The sequence below is a fragment of the Lissotriton vulgaris genome, chromosome 7 (genome assembly GCF_964263255.1).
Source record: "Lissotriton vulgaris chromosome 7, aLisVul1.2, whole genome shotgun sequence".
NCBI lineage: Eukaryota > Metazoa > Chordata > Amphibia > Caudata > Salamandridae > Lissotriton > Lissotriton vulgaris.
The window spans coordinates 551,409,026-551,422,969 of NC_141695.1; the positions used below are offsets into that span (position 1 = coordinate 551,409,026).

A 13,944-nucleotide genomic window follows, 5' to 3' on the forward strand; every position below is an offset into this window, starting at 1 on the left:
AAAGGGTGGGCTGTGCACAAACGAACCATCTCTCGGTGGGCCGTTCTGTGCATCAAAGCATGTTACTCGTTGGCTAAGAAGGAGCCTCCTGTGGGGCTGCATGCCCATTCGACCAGGGCAACGGCAGCCACTACTGCTTTGGGACGAGGCGTTCCTCTGCTGGACATTTGTCATGCAGCTACGTGGGCACCGCTGAACACGTTTACCAAGCATTACTTCCTTGGCAGTCAAGTCCGGAGAGGCGGCTTCTTTTGCCGTTCTGTTCTCCGTGACTTTCTGGTGTAATCTTAGTCACAGACCCACCACCGGGGTTGGTATTGCTGGGGTATCTATTCTAAGGTATGGAATCTATCACTAACGTGTCCCTTTCAGATGCACAAGTTGCTACTTGTGTAATGATATATCTGTAAGAGACATTAGTTAGTGCTAGATTCCTTATTGCCCCACCCATCCGCCCCTTTCTGTGAACTGATTTCTCGGGTTAAGGTCATTCCTTTCAGGACCCTAGTTTCATGGCACCAGTCGTCAGTTTCTTGCATGGCTCTGCATTCCTGGCGCGGAAAGTCGTGTACAGAATTGACGTCAGCGTGCACGGGTGGCGCCTAAGTACTCTCCGTGACGTCATCTCGGTGCTAAGGACACCAGCGACAGACGCGGTGCCGCACAACGCCACCTAGTGATGCACAGGGGTACTGCTGACGAAAAACTTTCCGGATCCAGTCTGACGGCTGGGGATATTCTAAGGTAGGGAATCTATCACTAACTAATGTCTCTTACAGATGTAGTAACTTGTGCTTTAAGGTAAGTATTTGTTAGTGGGAGTTGAAGTTCTGGGGGTAGACTCAGGGGTCCCCCAGGGCCAAGGTTGCACTCTTGTTACACCCTAAGCGGCACAAGGGTGGCCAGGTGCAGAGTGCTGAGGCCCAATGTTAACCAATGGGGCTAGGGGGCCTCCACTTGGTGGCTGCTGATGAGCAGGCCAGGATGTTGTGGGTGCAAAGCTCCTGGACTGTAGCTCAGGGCAAATGGGGAAACAAAGTAGCACCAAAAATGCACCCTCAGCGGCACTGGGGCTTCCGGGTGCAAGGTACTGCTTCGACGTCTGGCGCCCTGTTTGGGCACCTCCAGTTCGCAAAGGCACTGCAGGCTTGGGGACAAAGGTCTTCTGGGTGCGACCACCACTTCGAGAGGTAAGTTGGGGGTTGGTTAGGCACCGTCGGTTTGGCCACCTAAGGCCATGGATCGTAGGGTTCAGGAGTGCCTTTTGGGGGCGGATCTTCTTAGCAGCTCCTGGTCACGGCTCACCGGATCTCTGGTCAGAATCGCCGGGGGGACCCACTCTAGCTTGGGCAGTGGACGGAGGGTGCAGAGTGGTGCAGATTTGCTGTGTCCGGCCAGAGCCAGAGGCTGCAAATGAACAAATCCGGTGTTCACGGGAGACAAAGTCTTTGTGGTTGATGCAGGCAGGTCCTCCGGGGTTTTCGAGGTTGCTGGCTGCAAGACACCGGGATTTCGCAGGAGCAGGTTCGAGGTGGAGACAGACCGTAAGGGCTGGAGCCAAGTCAGTGGGCGTCTTCGTCTTGTTGTCTTCGGCACAGCTTTACGGTCTTTCTTGTTCTTTTCAAGTTGCAGGTTCTTGTCTGAGGAAGCAATGTTCAGGTTTGCCCCTAAATACTAGATTTAGGGGCGTTACAGGTAGGTAAAAGGTTGGGACCAATGGGTCCCTTCCCTGGAGTGGGTACACCCCATATTATGCCACCCTCCAGTGGGAGGGGGGCATACACTTTTCACTGGTGTTGAGTCCCCCCATCTGCAAGATGGCGGGTACTGAGAATTGTGCTTCACAGAGGTGGGCGCACCTCTCTTCTTCACTTGTATTTCCCCGCCCGTTCTCCCGCCCAAAGTGGGGTTCAGAACCAATGGGGACCAGTTGCTGAAAGCAGCAAGTGGCCTGGGGAAGCTCACAAATGCTGGGGGAGGAGGCTTGGCACCTCATCCCAGGATGTGCATTGCTTCAGGCCACCAAGAGCAGCAGGCTCTCGACACAGGGGTACAGAAACATGTTTGGTGGTGGCAGCTGAAAGCAGCCACTCAGCCTGGACACTAGTGGTAAGTTGTTTTTCAGGGGGCATCTCTAATATGACCTATGTGTGCATTTTTCATCAAATACCACTCTGGCATCAGTGTGGGTTTAATGTGCTGATAAGTTTGATACTAAACTCAGTTTTCAGTGCAGCCATTATGGTGCTGGGGAGTTCTTACTTAGAATGTCTAAGAATGGACTTAGAACCTGTAGGGGTACAGGGCTCATGCACCTGTACCCTCACCACTGGCATAGGTCACCCAGCTAGAGGGCTGACCGATCTATGCCAGGGCAGTGGGTTGTAGGCATGGCACACAGGCTTGTGTGCCATGTCGACTCTTCACTTTGTTCTGCACCAAGACATGCAGTCTGCAATGGCAGTGTGTGAGAGTATAGGTACAGGGCCTCTAAGGGTGGCACAATAAATGCTGCAGCCCTTTAGAAGTCTTGCCTGGTCACAGTGCCCTTGGTACCTGCGGTACAATTTACCAGAAGCAGACCTGTAGCCAGAGATGCCAACTGGGTACAGTTTTGGGGAAAGAACACCGGCCCTAGGAACCTGATCGTCAGGAACCCAGGGCACATCAAGTCAAAGTGCATCAGTAGTCTGGCAAAAGTGGGGGGGTTACTGCAACAGAAACCCAGCTTCTTACACCAGCTTCCTACAATGGGCAATTAAAAGGGGCAGAATTCTCGTTGTGGTTCATCTTCCAGCTGCACAAAACCTCAAAGCAGAAAACTAAGCAGGCAAGCAAATGCATCCCATGAAGGGGAACTAAAACAAGAAATTCTGGAGAATGCCTTCAAGAGGTCTATGAAGGGATTGAGGTCATCCTAGTCACAGGGTCAACATCCTACAAAGTCACTCGGTGGTGGCAGAGGACCAGTCCGCCAATATCGCAGTCACAGGTCAATCGTACCTGGATTGCTAACTAGTCATCTGGAGGTCCCGACTGCACTCAGACTACACTCTGAACTCGAGTGCAACTTTGTGCTGGGGATTCTGGCCCCTGGTTCCGCATTGCGGCAGTTAAACGATTCTGGGGTACTAATTTGGCCCAGCAGGCTTCTCTGCAGTTGCCACTGTGATGTAAACAGGAGGCCAGCTCCCTGACCCTTGGAGTCTCTTGACTTTGGCTGGGCTCTGGAGATGACTCCTTGAGATGGACACAGCAGGCACTGCCCCTCTTCTTTGCTAGTCACCAGGTTCAGTAGGTGCAGTCCATGTTGGTGCTGCCTTTGATTGCCGGTTCCACGGTGCAGCAGGACAGTCCTTTTTGAGTACTTCTTCCAGTTCACCCGAGATCGGAGTTCAGATGCCAGGGTATCCTACCTATGCTCAGCAAATGCCCTAAGTTGATGATGCAATTGGTAGTCAATGGGCTATCAGGTTCCCTTCCACCTGATGACCATTTTGTGCAAAGTCCACGATGTACCATTCTACCTACTTCCAATAAGGCAAGATCAGTCTGCCTGTGTGTCGAGATCCCTAGTCCTAGAGGTGTGGCTACCAAGGGGGCAACACGCCCCTGGAAAATCAGTTTGGCAACTGCTTCCCCTCTCCTGTACCAAGTGCCAGCCTGTCTGCCTAGACAATAGAGCTGCCAGTCTCCCAAGTGTTACCCATTTGCCCTTCAAAGGCAGCATTTGGTTTGTAGTTTGCTTTTTGGGCCAACACCTGTTTCGCTTCCTGCAGGAGGGAGGTAACACCGCTTCCCAGTGCAGGCCCCGATTGTCTCCTTTCCTGGGAATCATTAGCATGTCTCTCCAGGAGGGCATACATCTGTCTGCAGGACAGACCCAGAGTACAGCAGTAAACTGGTATTGGAAACCTTGGGCAACTAAAGTGACAACTTCTGAAGTTGTACTTTGCCCACCAGTGACATTCAAATTCTATTTAACCATTAAATCAGATTTCATCCACTGATCCTTTTAATACCAACTTCACTAGTCCCATTCAGACGTTAACAAAGCTGAGGTGGCAGCCTGTGCCTCTGTACTTGCCATTGGGGCTACTAGTCTCTCCACAGTAAAACCAACTTTGTGGTTTTACTCCTGGAACATGTAAAAGTACATGTTTCACTTCTTAACATCCAGCACTCTGCCTTGGGGCTTGTTAGGCCTACCTTAGGGGTGGCTTACATATATTAAAAGGGGAGGTTATGGCTTTGACATAACCTTAAATGGCAACATCTAGTTAGCAGTTTAAACCTGTCTTTCCAGTCTGCAGTGGCAGGCTGGGAGCCATGTTTTACCTTGCCCCACTCAGGGTTACAAAACCAATGCTGCAGTCTCTGGGGGGACACTCCAACTTACAGGCCCTGGGGACCCCTGGTACCATATTCTAGGGATTGCAAGTAAGTTAGGCAATGACAATTGGGGGACAAGCCAATCAAACATGCACATTTTAAGGGTCAGAGCTCATGCACTGAGTCCTGTTGAGCAGGGCTTAGGGCTTTTGAGAGCCATTACACCGATACGTAGTAGTTAAAAATGGGGGCACAAAGTGGGGTAAGCCTACTTAAAGTGTGTTTTCTTACAATTACGGTGTGGATATTCTCGCCCGTCAACAGCCTAGAGTTGGCCAAACCGTATTAAGAACTGTTTTTGATGTCTACATCACCCACTTACGAGCCACTGATTAGGGGATTATTGCTTTACAGTATATGCAGAGCATATGCATCTACTGCCACACATGCTTCGAATGGAATATTACTCTGTGAGCATCTCTTCATAGCTTGTAGTGCTGTAGGCTCACATTTTCCTCACAGTGTCCTGTATGCACATCCCTGTAACATTAAGTATATACTTTTGCCTGGCTGCACAGCATTGGTTATGCTGCATCTTATTACTAAAAAAAACAAAAATCGGCGCAGCATAATCCAAGCCCATGTGGAATATCTGTGCTGTTTTGGGTGGCAGTTCAGAGTGCTGGTTAAGTGTTATGTTGAATATTTATGGTGGGGTTGCTTAAAGGGGACGTTTTGTTGGTGCTCTATGTTAGATGCTTTAGAACTATTCTGGCTAATGGTTCTTGTTAAATGGAGTAGCTAGAGATGTGTTGATTTTCGCTGGATGTTGAATTATCCTGTGTGCACGTTTCTAGACTGAAAATGGGGGTCAATCCACTAATTTAGTTGGGAGCATGCACAAGGCAGGGATTCAGATAAATATACTTATGTCAGATGACAAAAAACAGGGGCTGTGCGACCCATTTAAAGTGGGATTGTGTCTACCGCTGATCTACTCCCCCCCCCCCCCCCCCCCCCCCCCCCAATACCAAGATAACAATTCAAAGACCAATCAAAGTTGGTTTCCTGAGCAGAGCCATTGCAATCTTCTAAAAGGCCGGATCTCAATATACTCCTACCCTTTTAACTGTTGCTTCCATAATTTCCACCTTCATTTTGTATAGAATGACACCTCAGTGTTAAAAAGAAACAGTCAAAGGGCAAGCAGCGATGTTGCAAACAAATTCTTGCCCTGCTTTCATTGGTTCAGATAGGACATCAACATTGTAGAGATTTGATTGGTGGCTCGTTTTTCACTCATAATTAAGCTTAACTTGGAAAGATATGTACCTCAAATAAAATCGTCCTGCAGTCAAACCCTCTTCACAATTTTTGTAAGCCACGGAGCCCAGTGTAAAATGCTTTGACACCAACTGCTTGACTGCAGCTATAAAGCACACACTAGCCGGGTGAAAGTGTCTTGGCACTATATGACACCCTTTTTAATCGCTCTTAAGAGACAGAAGGGTACATTTTCTGACCATTGAAACATTGTAGCAGGGTGATCATGACTCGGTAGCAGGAGCAGCTGGAATCTACCAGAATGGGAGGAGGGGGGCGCGCGCTTGGGAAAATGTTATTCAAAACAAGCATTAAAAATGCAATAGGTCTCGCATTTCATTAATTTAAAGCCATTTGCTTTGCTATAGAATACCATTAGCAAGGCAAATGGCTTAAACTTAAAGGCGAGACCTATTGCATTTTCAGTGCTTGTTCTCTTTAGGCATCAGATAGGCCGTCCCAAACATTACTCTTCTGTTTGACTGTATTGCAGGTCTTTCTATTATATGATGAGTTTCAATTGATTGCTAATCATGATTTTGAAGTGTTCCTAAGTTGCTCTTCTTTCCCCTGATTTGTTCTGATTCTTAGGTACGAAATCCTAACGCCAAATGCTATTCCCAAAGGCTTCATGGATGGCAAGCAGGCTTGTGAACGAATGGTAAGTTCCAGCCAGTTTTCATATGTCACATTGTGCCACCTTTAATGAATAGATGTACTTTGAGTGTTTCCTAATGGGCACATTCCTTCAAACGCCAATGGCACTAGTGACCTGTTGTTGTGACGTAAAGAGTTCCTCATCCAGCCTAGAACCTTGGAAGGGTTCACATAAAAATCTATAGGAATGGGTATCCATTGCTGGTAAAACGTCCCAATAGATTGCCATACCAGTGCGGGGTTCTCATTGTGATCCTCTAATTATAATGCAACTACTTATGTACAAGTAACTCAAAAAGATTATTCATTTAGTTGCAGTGCTATCACTAGTTTTAATGCACAAATGGAATAACTTAGAATATGATTTCGTTTTGGAATTCTCAAACAATTTACAAAGGTGCTTCCAAAACGAGGTGAATCACTACTTAATCGAGCTTAAATGCTACAGAGTGATGTCAGATTGCTGTTATGAGCATCCTAAAGTAGATTTTCCTTCCACAGATTCGAGCTTTGGAATTGGATCCCAACTTGTACAGGATCGGACAAAGTAAAATATTTTTCAGAGCTGGAGTGTTGGCACATTTGGAAGAAGAACGGGATCTGAAGATTACTGATGTCATCATCTTTTTCCAGGCGGTATGCAGAGGATATTTGGCCCGGAAGTAAGTAAAAACTACAAATCATGAGGCAGTCAAACAAGTGCCGTTCTTTGACGTTTGCATGTCTTTTCACAATCCATGATACCTCTATTTTTCAGCATCAGATCACATCACATCACATGTGTACTATGAGTGTGAGTTTAATGCACAAGACACCTATGGAAGTTCTACGTTTCCCTAAATAAACTTTTGAATTCATGACTTTATAGCCTCTGAGTTTCAAAAAATGATATTGAATTTCTGCCATGTCTCCTGTGATGTTTATTTGTAACCCAGATTAGTATTGCCATAAAGCTGTTTTAATGGACAGTGACTGGCAGAATGTTCCTTTTGTATGTTTTTTGGTCACTTAATATAATAAACTAAGAGGGTACTGGTCCCACCTAGCCCTTCTGAGTATTAGTACAATGCCCTCCCACCCTAAGTGACATTGTGAAGCTTATATTCCATTTACAATCAATATTAGGGGTACCTCTACCCAACTGAGGACATTTAATAAGTCGGCAGGAGTACTAACTGTTATAAAGGATCATTCACAAGACCAGGTACATATGCAGGTCCAATATGTTCATTGATGTTTGAAATAACTTTTCCATGATCGAGTTGAAGTCTTTCATTCTTATTTCATCTTAATTGAGAGGCTGCTTGTTATAGTCTAAATTTTAGTAGGTTTCTAGCTCTCCTTTTCTCCCAAAGTACTAGTTCCAGTAAGCATTTCTGAGCCGCTCCTAATTTCCTAAACACATCACGTTGGAGTTTGTGTTGCTGGTCGATTCCTCAGTCCTTACTCAGGAACAGTTTTCTACTCTCTGTTTATTATACTGGTATCTATTTCCAGGTCTTCTGCAGGCTCAAATGTTATAGCTTGCAGGCAGCTCGTTGTCTTTGTTAGATAACCTGTTTATCCCTATTAAAATACTAATTTGGTTATAGTATTGCACGTTTCAATGACTTTCGATTCAGGACATTACTGCTTTTGGTCTTATGAGTACCTGAATTTGACTTTCAAGCATCTTCTAATTTCATCTTACACTAACCACATTAACTTGAAGGAACATTTTAGGAGTCTCTTAATTTATCTCAGGTTCATCTGTGTAGGAAGCTGGGGTTCTGTTGCAATAACCACCCCCTCTTTTTTCCAGATTTCTGATGCACTTTGACTTGATGTGCCCTGTCCCCCGCCAATCAGGTTCCCAGGGCCTGTTCTTTCCCAAAATGGTACCTTTGTTCCCCCAATTGGCACCTTTCTGTCCACATTTGAGGCCCTTGTAAAAGGTACAATGGATACAATGGGCACTGTGACCAGGGAAGGACTCTAGGGCTGCAGCACATATTTTGCCATCCTTAGAGGTCCTTTTTACCTTAACACGCACACTGCCATTGCAGCCTGTGTGTTTTGGTGCAGAGAAAAGTGAAGAGTCGACATAGCACACATTCCTGTGTGCCATTCCTGCAACTCACTGCCTATGGTATAGGTAAAACACCCCTCTAGTTGGGTGCAGTACCTCACTGGTGAGGGTACAGTTGCATGAGCACTGTACCCCTACAGCGTCTAAGTCAATTCTTAGACATTGTAAGTGCAGTAAAGCCATAAAGAGTATATGGTCTGGGAGTTTGTCATTACGAACTGCAAAGCACCATAATGGCTTTACTGAATTCTGGTAAGTTTGGTAGCAAACTTCTCAGCATAATAAACCCACACTGATGCCCGTGTGGGATTTATTATAAAATGCACTCAGAGGGCATTTTAGAGATGCCCCTTGAAAAACGAACGTCCTCTGGTGGGTTCTCTGACTGGTACGCCCCAGCCTGCCACCACGAGACATGTTTCTGGACCCCTGGGGTGGGAGCCTTTGCTCCCTGAGCCCTAAAGCAAAGCCTTTCCAGGGCAGAGGTGGTTAAATTTCCCCCCTGCCGGGAAGTGCCAACTGTGGCAGGGGAGCTTCAAAGTCCTTGCCGCCTCTGTAACGCGACCCCCCAGCCTCTCCTGCTATCAGGAGCAGGACTGCTTCTTGTCTCTCCGCCTTTTTGTCAGGAAGACAGGCAGGAAAAATTAGCACAGACCAGAAGATGTGCCCATCTCTGCCAATCCAACCATTCGGGTGGGAGAGACAAGGTGAAGTCCACTCTTCAGTACCTGCACTCTCCAATCAGAATTAACAATTGTGCCCACTCACCCTCGTGGGGTGAGCACACCAAGGGTGTAGTCACCATATGGTCAGTAGCCCATTGGCTACTGATCTTGAGACCCCTAAAATGCCCCCTAAATACAGTGTTTAGGGGGCAGCCCTGAACCAAGAAGACAAATTCCCACAACCTACAACGAAGGACGAAAGAAGACACCAAGCAGAGGAGACAGCAGAGAAGAAGTGACTTGGCCCCAGCCCTACCGGCCCGTTTGCCGTTTCCAGAGATCTTGCTCAAAAAGTTGCCTTGTCCTGCAGCCAGCGACCTCCAGAACCCCTGGGAGGACTGACTACCTTCAACAAAGACCGGATCTCCTGTGAACAATAGCTCTGTTCAAAAGAAAACTCCCTAGACAGACTCAGAGACTGCTGAGTAAAAAGAAACCCGATGTCTGGAGCCACACCTGCACCCGACGCCTACGGCCAGAGTTTGAGTGGCCCACCAGTCCCAGCGAGGTCCCCCATCACTCCAGAGTCCGAGTCCACCGTGGGTTGACCCTTCTAGGACTCCCTGACGTCGCCTGCAGCCTCTGCACGGAGGCATCCCCATCACCCCCCACCCCAACTACGAGTGGCCCGATAAGGTGAAATCCAACCTCAAAAGACACACCTACATCCAGCCGCCCTGCGTCCTGGAGAAAAGAACCCACGGTGCACCTAAGTCCCCGAGCCCTTCAACTTACCTGCCCAGCTTTTGGTTCCTCCCGGAAGTCATCCTGGACTGAGCCTACAGCTACAAAACAAAACCGAAAATCCCCATTGAAAACAGGGCACCCGTTGCCAAAACAGCACCATTCACCCAGCCGCCGCTGCGGTTGCACTTTGTGTGCTAAACCGCTTCCCCCTGTGCCCTAAACCTACCTCCAGGAGCTTTGCTTCCACAACCTTGTGGCCTGCTCACCATCAGCCACCAACCGGAAGCCCTGTATCCCCCATTGGATAACATTGGGCCTCAGCATTCTGCAACTGGCTGCCCTAGTGCTGCTGAAGGTGTAACGAGAGTGCATCCCTGACGGACCCCTGAGACTACCGCCAGAATCTCAACTCTTACTACCGAATACTTACCTTAAAACCGATAATACTGTGTTCGAGGCATATGGGCTGCAGACCACACACTATTGCATAGATCGCCATCTGGTGGTGGGCCCGGATGATTACACTTTGTTGTTGTCTTGGAAGAGTCTTTGTCTGTTATATGACTCCTTCTGTAGATCGTATTGCGCATGGGCATCGGCTCCATCCTCAGATTGTTTTTTTCCGCCCTCACGCTCGGATGCGTTTATTCTTTGGTCCCGTTAGTGATCTCCTTTCGACTTCCAGTCCTGCATCATACCATCGGTATCGTCTTTGATAGTAATTCCAGTTACCCGCGCCGAAGAAAGGCTTGCCCTTCTCGATTCCAGCATTTGTCGGGGCCGTCGGGCCCAACTGCGCCGTTGGACCGTTGACTCATGGAAAGAACACCCTTCAAGAGGTGCCCTCTGTGTGGACACAAATTCCTCCACACTGATCTTCATGAGGTTTGCAATGTGTGCTTGTCCCCAGAGCACGAGAGTCGAGATTGCCTGGCATGCGCTTCGTTCCAGTCCAAGAAAACCATCAGAGACCGTCGAGCTCGAAGAGGCATGGCGCAGTCCTCTTCATCAACACCAGACCTCATCATAGACGAGGCTCCGATCGAGCTAGAGTCCGAACAACAGCTGCAGGACAACATTGTTTCCGAAGCAGAGGATTCAGCTTCCTGAGCCAAGGAACAATCTGAAGACGACGATCTTCTTCCAGCTGGAGTACAAGCATCAACCCTGTTCACCCCCCCATAACGGGATAGGTTTTGGTTCCACCGCCACCTCCGGGTCCATGTGCACACCGAACAAAACCTTCTGGCTCGGCAACGAAGAATCCAAAAAAGCCTCCAGTCGACTCGGGCTCGAGTCAGTCTGTCGGTCCCAAAAAGCAGAAGGTCCTCAAACCAAAACTAACTCCAGCACCGAAAGAGCCCTCGGTACCGAATCCGGTCGAGCCCAAAACAAGTTCAGCACCGAAAGCGGTTCCCAACCCTATCGAACCGAAGACCACTCCGGTTCAGAAAAAAGTCGACCAGAAGCCAACCGCGGCACCGAAACACACTTCTGCTCCGAAGGTTGATGATCCCAAACGTGCTTCGGGAACAGTAATTCCGGATCCAAAAAGCTTGGATCTGAAAAAGAAACATGACACCAAGTCTTCGGAACCAAAACCAAAATCCACTCCAAAGACAATAAACACTGTAAAATCTTCTAAGCAATTCGGTCCCAAGCAAGACAAATCAGTACCGATAAAGGATACTTCCGCAGAAGAGCTTTTCTACCCAGATCCAAAACAAGACTCTTCGTATAATCCAAAGACTGGACATGTAATTACAGTGCCTGTAAAGAGGAAAATGGGCTCTCCCAAGCCACCTCCAGTTCCTCTTAAAAAACATGCTCAAACTTCCCCCATAAGAATTTCTTCCCCATTGCTAGAGATACCAATAGGCATTTCTCCTGCACATTCACTATCCATCACACATAGCCCTACACCACAGGATGATGACGATGAAGACAATTATTCACATGGGTAGAATGTGAGCAACACATAGATGACACAGATGACCCAGACAATATTCCTGGGTCAACAGATGATCCCTGGGAAGATTATAATGCGCCAGATGCACCAGATCTGCCACAAGATGAGGCATACCCTTCTAGACCATCTCCTCCAGATGACAATTTTGGATTTACACAGCTCATTCATAGAGCAGCTATTTTTCATGGAGTGGACTTGCATACAGAGCCAGTGGAAGAGGACTTCCTTGTGGATACATTACTGTTGTCACATAAAACCACAACCACATTACCAATACTTAATGGAGTGGTAAAACATACACCAGAGGTATTCAAAGACCCCGTCAGAGCCAGGTTAATTAACCTCAGACTAGAAAAAAAGTATAAAGCGGCAACTGACCCAGCATACATCAAACGTCGGCTGCCATTAGACTTATTAGTAGTCTCAAATGCGAGGAAAAGAGCTAACTTGCAGACAACCGGGGATGTTCCACCCCCTGATAAGGAGTCCAAGCTTTTAGATGCTTCAGGAAAACGCACCATCTCACAAGCAGCCAATGTCTAGAGAATTGCTAACACTCAAGCTATGTTAGCAAGATATGATCAAGCTCATTATGATGAGCTAGAAACACTTATGCAGCATTTACCAGAACAATATAAATCCAGGGCTTCTGACTTAATACAAGAAGGCAAGGTTCTGTAGTAGGGGATCTCTGTGTATAGTCCTAATCTAGTGAATAGTCCCGCCCATCTGCGTGGACCCCGGAGCAATCGAAATAGTCTCTTAAGTTGTCTTCTTCTGCAGTCCTGCATAGACACTTGAGAGAAAATCAAAGACAAATAATGCAGCCTAAAACTACAAGGCTACACTGGCCAGCACTTCACCTTGAAGTGAAAAAGATAGCCAAATAATATTACATTTTATACACTTTAAGTTTCACATCTAGATAAACCCCCTTCACAAAAATCCTTTGTCATGATAGAGAGGAAGGGTTGGACAGACAAGCCCCATAGGCTGCCATTATGTTTCTGGAAAAGGGATACCGTGCCTTTAAGGAACTCTCCAGAGACCCTCGTTATCCCAGGATGCACAGCCAAAGGCCTTTTACTTTCAGTTCTTTTTTCCAACTCCTGCTAGCAGGACCCTGGAGCATTTAGCTCTACCTTTTTGGGTATATCTTCAATATTTTGAACTTTTCCAGTGTTTTGAGTGTTTCACTCGACATCTAGGGTCTTCCTCTTCCAATTGCTGTGTTTTTTGACCAGTTTTGCCACCTCTATTTTGTCGAAATGCAAGCTTTATTCGACAAGTGCCCTGAGTGTGGTAGGAAGTAGGCTAAATCTGACCCCCACAGAGTGTGTATACTCTGTCTCCCTTCTGTCCCTGACTCCTGTGGTTTGTCACTCTTTCTCCAGGTGGACCCTGCGTGACAGGGAGAAGATTCGTCTCCCAAGGCCTGGAGCAGAGGAGACATCAAGAAACAGGTGGGACAGGGGGCGTGGCTACCAGCCGTGGAAAATGGCCACCTAGTCCGAGAGCTCCAGAGTAACAGCAGCCCTTAAACATCAATCTGCACATTATCCACTGAATTGGGGCTTCCCGAGGGGCTCCTCCGACGTCGGAACTCGAGCGGCATACACTGATGCCCCCGTGCTTCTAAACCAAAGCCCGCTTCAGAAGTTATCCGCTCTGGACTGTACGAGGCCTGGTGGAGCCTGTGAGACCGGGGACTCAGTTGGTTACAGAAGCTTGCGGCGGTCTCATAGATAACGGCGCAGCCTGCACAACACTCCTTCTGCCTCTGCTTCTTCCTTTGATTGCCTCCCTGGCTGGCGGGCCCCTGCTGCGAGTGGCAGAAAATTGGCCAACGTCGTCCATTGGACTCTCGGCCTTGCGAAGGACGCCTCTCCGACCTCGCCCATCGCCTCTGACCCAACGACTCACCCTCAAGCGAACCCTCTCGCCTCCACCCCACTACGACAGCTAGGGACTGGGACGTCGAGAATATTGAGAGCGTGTGCTCCACCAAGTTCACAACTGGTACGCACCCTACAACCCACGGTGAAATGGCGGGCAGAGGGCCCAGATCCAGACTGTCCAGGCGAAATTGGACAAGTATGCATACGCAAAGGGATCGCAGACAACGCCACCTCACGGCAAAGCACAGGAGGGTGACGGAGGGAAGAAGGTAACATTGGAAGACA

General features: G+C 48.0%; 1 protein-coding gene across 7 annotated transcripts in view; it reads left to right on the top strand.

Annotated features, from left to right (window-relative positions):
- Positions 1 to 13,944, top strand: part of MYH10 (myosin heavy chain 10) — a 1,221,191-nt gene that overhangs the window by 596,274 nt on the left and 610,973 nt on the right. For all 7 annotated transcript variants that reach the window (XM_086930637.1, XM_086930640.1, XM_086930641.1 and 4 more), the window contains 2 exons: positions 6,247 to 6,316; positions 6,814 to 6,974. In XM_086930637.1, the coding sequence (XP_086786763.1) occupies positions 6,247 to 6,316; positions 6,814 to 6,974 (231 nt within the window). The remainder of the gene's footprint in view (positions 1 to 6,246; positions 6,317 to 6,813; positions 6,975 to 13,944) is intronic.